Genomic DNA, 7,565 nt, shown 5'->3' with positions numbered 1-7,565 from the left:
CAGCAGGATACAAAATCAACATGTAAAACTTATTTTCTTTACACTAACAATAATCTAAAAATATTAGGAAACTAATTTCATTTATAACATCAAACAGCATAAAACTCTTAGGAATAAACTTTACCACGAAGGCAAAAGACTTGTACACTGAAAAATATGAAACATTGCTGGAAGACAAATAAATGGAAAGATAGCCCATTTTCATGGACTAGAAGATTTAAGATTAAGATATCCACACACTTGCCGAAACCGATTTGGCTCAGTGGATAGAGCGTCAGCCTGCGGACTGAGGGGTCCCGGGTTCGATTCCGGTCAAGGGCATGTACCTTGGTTGCGGGCGCACCCCCAGTGGGGAGTGTGCAGGAGGCAGCTGGTCGATGTTTCTCTCTCATCGATGTTTCTAACTCTCTATCTCTCTCCTTTCCTCTCTGTAAAAACTCAATAAAATATATTTAAAAAAAAAAAAAGATATCCACACACTCAAAGCCATCTATAGATTTAATACATCCATATTGAAATCCCAATGGGATTTTTTGCAGAAATATTAAAATCCTTTCTAAAATCATGGGATCTCAGTGGATCCTGAATGGCCAACCTAATCTTGAAAAGAAACAAAACTGGAGAACTCATACTTTCTGACTTCAAAACTTAACTACAAAGTTACAATAACCAAAACAGTGTGGTTTTGGCATAAAGACAGACAATATAAACTAATGGAACAGATAGAATAAGAGCACTCCAAAAGTACACCCTCACATATGTGGTTTAATAATTTTCAGCAAGATAGCCAAGACCATACAATAAGAATAGAATAGTCTCTTCAACAAATTATTTGAGGAAAACTGGATATTCACATGCAGAAGAATGAAGTTGAACCATTACATTATGCTACATATAAATCAACTTGATGGATCAAAGACCTAAACATAAGACCTAAAACTTAGAATAAATAATTTTATTTTCATGACATTATATTTGACAAGGATTTCCTGGATTCGATACTAAAAGGCACAGGCAACAATAGTAAAACTGAACAAATTGGACTACATAAAATTTTAAAACTTTTGTACATCAAAGAGTACAATCAGCCCTAGCCGGTTTGGCTTAGTGGATAGAGCGTTGGCCTGCGGACTGGGAGGTCCCGGATTTGATTCCAGCTAGGAGCACATGCCTGGGTTGCGGACTCGATCCCCACTAGGGGATGTGCAGGAGGCAGCTGATCGGTGATTCTCTCTCATCATTGATGTTTTTATTTCTCCCTCTCCCTTTCTGAAATCAATAAAGAAATATATGTATTTTTTAAAAAAAGTACAATCAATGGAATGAAAAGGCAGCCTACAGAATGGGAGAAAATATTTACAGATCGTGCATATGATAAAGAGTTACTAACCAGAATATGAAGGAAGAATTACAGCTCAACACAAATATTTTTTTTTTTAAATATATTTTATTGATTTTTTACAGAGAGGAAGGGAGAGAGTTAGAAATATCGATGAGAGAGAAACATTGATCAGCTGCCTCCTGCACACCCCCCACTGGGGAAGTGCCTGCAACCCAGGTACATGCCCTTGACCGGAATCGAACCTGGGACCTTTCAGTCCGCAGGCCGACGCTCTATCCACTGAGCCAAACCGGTTTCGGCCAACACAAATATTTAAAAAGGGACTTGAATAAACATTTCTCCAGAGATGGTATACAAATGGTGAACAAGCATATGAAAAGTTGTTCAACATAACTAATAATTAAGGAAATACAAATCAAAACCACAATAAGCTATCACATCCATTAGGATGGTTAATAGAAAAAAATAAGTTTTTGCAAGAGTGTGGAAAAATTAGAATCTTTGTATATTGGTGGGAAAGGAAAATGGTACAGCCATTATAGAAAAGTGTATGATGATTCCTGAAAGAATTTAAAATAATCCAGCAATTCCACTCTAGGAATGTATCCAAAAGAGTGAATACATAGGCATTCATTCTATGAATGCAAGACACATAGAATTAATAGGACACAGTCCTTGAATTCAGGTATTGATATTAAAAGGATACATTACCACTCTTATAGTCAGCTTTATGCTTATTATTTAATGGTTAATACTATGATATTCCTAATACTTCATTCTGCAAGCATTTGTTGTTCATCGATGGTAGTTGCTGCTGTTATTAAGTACAATAGCACTCTAAGACCTTCACTAAGACTTGGTTCTTAGCACTTGACTATGATCACTGGATTCTATCAAAGATACGTAATTTAAAGAGTTATTAAAATTAGATTGGAAATAATTGATATGCCATAGTAGTTTGGAATAAATGGAATTCGACCCTTGAACCAGATCCTGAGCTAGTTGATGTTCGGTAATTCCTTGCTTTTGAGCTTATCACCTGGGAGACAATACTCAAGTTCATGAAACATCTGCAGAGTAAATCTAAAGTAACATAGGTACCTTTATTTGCTATCTCTGTAGATGTTAGTTGGCTTTCTGGACTTAAATATGAAACACTGACATTTTACTTGGTTGTATGTTACAGGAAGGCTGAAGTTACATTGGATGGAGTTTGGCCTACAGATAAAACATCTCGTTGCTTAATAAAGAGCCCAGATCGACTTGCTGATATCAACTATGAGGGGAGATTAGAAGCAGTTTCAAGGAAACAGGGAGCTCAGTTCAAAGAGTACCGTCCTGAAACGGGTTCTTGGGTGTTTAAGGTATAGTCACTTAAACTTCTTATTAACTGTAGTGAGAGTCAAAATGTTTGTGTTGCTCTTAAATTCTCTTTATGTTCAAATTAGGGAATAGATGAGAGATACATCATGATTTGCTCCAAATTACACATCTAGTTAAACCCCAGAACAATAGGAATTATTAGAGGCTCGGTGCACAAAAATCGTGCATGGGTGGGGTCCCTAGGCCTGGCCAGCGATCAGGGCTGATCAGGTTCCCTGCCTCCCCGCCTTCTCCTTCCCTCGTTTCCTCAGTGCCCCACCGCTGCCACTGGTCACCCGCCATGTTGTGCGCCGCCCCCTGGTGGTCAGCGCACATCATAGTGAGTGATTGAACTCCCGGTCTCCTGTTTGAACTCCCAAGGGGACACTTTGCATATTAGCCTTTATATAGAGAGACTTAGAGGCCCGGTGCATGAAAATTCGTGCACTGGGATGGGGGGTTCCTCAGCCTGGCCTGTCCCTTCTCACAGTTTGGGAGCCCTCAGGGGATGACTTACTGATGCCTTAGGCCTGCTCCCTAAGCTGCAGTCTTACCTCCCTCTGCAGAAGGCAACCCAGCCAATCAGGGGAAGGCACTGCCCCCATCACCCCGCTACTGCTGCCACTGCCAGCCCTCCTTGGCCCTCGCAGCCACTGAGGCTTTCTCTGGAAGGACATCTGGAAGACGTTTGGTCTATCCAGTCTAATTAGCATATTGCCCTTTTATTAGTATAGATTATATATAGAGTTGGGCTTACAATTCAAACCCTCTTCTCCATCCTCTGAGCATTTAGATACACTTCTAAAGTGTGATTTTCTAATATGTGGCATTATTTAGGGACAAAGGCAGAATTTTTCTCTCTTTAACAGATCAACTCTTCCTAAATAACTGTCAGTCTTTTAAAGATATCTGGGATGAGGAGGTTGATTTCCTCCCTTCCTTGATAGTTTAACTAATTGGTTTCTTTTTCGCCAATTGGATTATTTCACTTATTCAAGGTTCTTGTGTGGTAGAGAACAACTAGACAGTATATTGATGTGAAAATAGTAATGGCTCTTGTGGATTCAGTTTCTCTATTAATATGTTTAGTAATTATGTGAACAATTAGTATATGCATCAAACATCATCTAAATCTTAGAAAAAGAGTAAAGTGACATTTCATTGTTTTCTAAATAAAATTTTTATACTTTTTTTTTTTTTTTTTAGATAATTTGCAGGATAGCAAGTACAAATATTGTGGAAGCTCTTCTGAATAATAGTGTTAAAGTTGATTTTGTTGGATTCTTCTCTTCCTTAGGTGTCCCATTTTTCTAAGTATGGCCTTCAAGATTCTGATGAAGAGGAAGAGGAACGGCCATCCAAAACTAGTACAAAGAAGTTGAAGACGGCCGCTTTGCCTCCTGCAGGCCAGAACACACCATTCCAGATGGCTCTTAATGGCAAACCAGCACCTCCACCCCAGGTAGAGAAAGGACAGTGAATTTGAACGGAATCCATGATACAGAAGTTAAAAGCAAGTCATTCAGCTAGTACAAAGCTGTTTTATGACCCCCTGGACCTTTGAAGAGTACAAATATATTTCCAGTAACATTGAGACAAGTACAAGGGAGGTGGGCATGAGGTGGTGCTGGCATCTTTGTTTTTTTTTACTTGAGAGATTTAAGGAATTCTTGCTTTTTGGATCATTCCTTCTACAGATTGTCTTAAACAACTCCCTCTCATTTGGACTTGCTGAATTCTCTGCTCAGCGATCAACTTAAGATAGTCTTTGCTTGTGTGGGTTGATGCAAAGTAAATCCTACTTTTATTGACTACTGATGTGCAAGTTTAATCTTGTTCTTTATCTTCATGATTTTTTTAAAAAGCTCAGTTAGTCTTTCTGCAAGTGTTTTTAACTTCGTTTTTCTCGAGCTGTTCACTTCAGGTAACATCTTGGTATTTGTATTATAATAATACATAATCTTTATGAAAATAAAGTTTTAAGAATACAAATTATTTGGCTTGGGGAAAGTAGGTGCTGCATTGTTTATTGCAATTATTTGTATCATACTCTTTTTCAGTATTGTTAAACCAGCATAAACCTTTGTCCTTGTAAGGAAAGGTTTGTAATTTAAATATCAGGTAGTTTTGCCACCTATAAAAGATTTACTTTCATTTGAATGTTGTTTATATTCAATCAAGTTACAAAATATTTTTTTTCTTTTGCTGCCATACTCCCTCAAAGAAGAGAACTTGGTATAGAATTACTTTGTAAAGAATCCTCTACCTCTCAGCTGCTAAAAGCAGAATCTTTGGAATTTTCCATGCTGTAATTCTTAAAGCTGCTGATTTGTGCAATTTTTATGGTTTATTAAATGATTAGGAGACATTTTCTGGAGATTTTTGTGTATGTACATGTTTGCACATACAGAGTGAGGGGGAGGGAATGATGAAAGTGGGAGATGGGAACTATATTGACTTTTATGTTTATAATCTTTATAGCATTTAAAATACCCATAAGATATCTCTTCTGAACTAAAGAAATGCTACAAATGGATTTGGTTTTCTAGTTTTGCATGTTCATTTTATCTGAATCATATAGTTTTATAATCTCTTTCCAAAGTGTTTTTTGATCTTAACACATTGTATGCGGGAAACGTGTTTATACGTTTTACATATTTATACGTTCTACCAGTGTAGTAGAGCGCAGGACACGTATTAATACGTTTTTTATAGACTAGCGGTAGAATGTGGGTAATGTATAAATACATAAACTAAAGTTATTGTAATTTTACTGAACGTTGCCATTTGTGCAAAAATGGCCCGCGCCACCTGTTAGCGCGCAATAAAAACTACCCACAAACAATGTGTTAACATATGTATTTCTTATGATAAGAGTCAGATAGCCTTATTTTCTACCAATAAAAGTAATATGGAGAACCCTAAAAATATAGCTGTGGGGCAAAGTTTCATCTGTGGACAGATGAAGATTGACAATTAGTGATTTTAGGCTTTTTAAATTCCAGAACACAAATAGTAACAGATAATTATAAATCCCGTGTTGACACTTGAGTAGGTGAGAGCTCTTTGACAAACGGAGCACCAAAAATATTTCAGAACAAGGTTTAGGAAAAATAGGTGATAAGGATCAAAATGGGCAAAGAGGGTATAGTGAATATGGGGTCTTTTTCAGATATCTTATTTGATAGAGGAAGTGGGTGGCCTTTGATCTTTTGGATAGGGGAAGCAGAAATGGATAGAGTTGTTTAGATGCACAGGCTACGGTATTAAAACAGTAAGGTGGGATTCTAGAGAACTGTTCCTATTTCCCAGTGGTTGCACAGTTTTTAGTACCAAAGACCTACATTTTATTTGGCATGAGAATACTTAAGCCTTCTGCATGAACTGGGGATAGCCAACTCTTCTCATTCCAGAATCAAGAGAGCTATTTTCATACCATCACCTGGCCTTCTTAGAGATGTTGATTTCCATGATACAGTGTTCTTTCAGGCTGTTGTTTTCTTCTTCCTGTGTACAATTGCAGGTTCTGGAAAGGCTTAATTTTATGTAATCTCTTTTATGCCTTTTAAGTTAGTGAAAAATTCTAGCAGAAAAACCTTTACATAGATGAATTAGGGCAGTTGCAGAAATGTTGTTTGGTAGTTAGAACATTACTTCCAAAATGCTGATCTGAGATCTAGTTTTTAGCTCATTGCATCAATACCTTCAAGTAAGTTTAAGGTATTCTGAAGGAAGAAGGTGGTTAGGATTTTTTTTTCTAAATATGTTTTTATTGATTTCAGAGAGGAAGGAAGAGAGAGAGGAGATGGAAACATCCACTAAGAGAGAGAATCATGAATTGGCTGCCTCCTGCAAGTCCCCCACTGGGGATCGAGCCCACAAGCCGGGCATGTGCCCTTGACCAGAATTGAACCTGGGACCTTTCAGTTCACAGGCTGATGCTCTATCCACTGAGCCAAACCGGCTAGGGCTAGTGGTTAGGATTTAGAAGAAAATTCCATTTCACCTATATACTTTTTTGAAAAATAAAATGGCGGCTATCTAAATTTATCCCATACATTTTAATATATATTTTAACATATATTTTATATTTTTATGTAATTTATATATTATGCATCTATAAAATCTATGACCACAAGCCTGTTTGCTTCAAATATTAATGTTATTTTTATTGATTTTCTTTAGGAAGGGGAAAGGAGAGAAACATTGATGAGAGAACATTGATTGGCTGCCTCCTGCAAGCCCCTACCGGGGATTGAGCCCATAACCCAAGCATGTGCCCTGACCTGGAATCAAACTGTGTCCTGATTCATAGGTCAAAGCTCAACTACTGAGCCACACTGGCCGGATTTTCTCCAGAATCTTAAAGCATAGAAATAATCAGATCTGCCTGTAGCCTCCTCCCCCATAGGTAAAATATAGTATCATCTCTGCCTTTTGACCATTATCTAGCTTCCAGTTTTGTTAAAGCAGTCCTTGGGGATTGGTCACATCTTAATTAGTAATTTACCATGTATCCAGACATCAGTTTTTCTACAATTATAAATGGGAGCAGTCATTCTTTTGGTAACTCTTTTTTTTTTTTTAATATATTTTATTGATTTTTTACAGAGAGGAAGGGAGAGAGATAGAGAGTTAGAAACATCAATGAGAGAGAAACATCGATCAGCTGCCTCCTGCACATCTCCTACTGGGGATGTGCCCGCAACCCAGGTACATGCCCTTGACCGGAATCGAACCCGGGACCTTTCAGTCCGCAGGCCGACGCTCTATCCACTGAGCCAAACCGGTTTTGGCCTTTTGGTAACTCTTGACGCTTGTTTGTTAATCCTCACTGTAGGATACATTTCCCTTTGACTTC

General features: G+C 37.8%; 1 protein-coding gene across 8 annotated transcripts in view; it reads left to right on the top strand.

The window, feature by feature from the left end:
* Nucleotides 1-7,565, top strand: part of NUP98 (nucleoporin 98kDa) — a 100,932-nt gene that overhangs the window by 67,999 nt on the left and 25,368 nt on the right. For 7 of the 8 annotated variants that reach the window (XM_015562189.1, XM_015562191.1, XM_006761044.2 and 4 more), the window contains 2 exons: nucleotides 2,529-2,706; nucleotides 4,002-4,166. In XM_015562189.1, the coding sequence (XP_015417675.1) occupies nucleotides 2,529-2,706; nucleotides 4,002-4,166 (343 nt within the window). Of the gene's footprint in view, nucleotides 1-2,528; nucleotides 2,707-4,001; nucleotides 4,865-7,565 lie in introns of those variants that run through there. The other variant, XM_006761046.2, reaches the window with a different exon arrangement.

Source organism: Myotis davidii, unplaced genomic scaffold, assembly GCF_000327345.1.
Source record: "Myotis davidii unplaced genomic scaffold, ASM32734v1 scaffold1377, whole genome shotgun sequence".
NCBI classification, from domain to species: domain Eukaryota; kingdom Metazoa; phylum Chordata; class Mammalia; order Chiroptera; family Vespertilionidae; genus Myotis; species Myotis davidii.
This window is presented reverse-complemented; position numbering and strand designations above follow the sequence as displayed.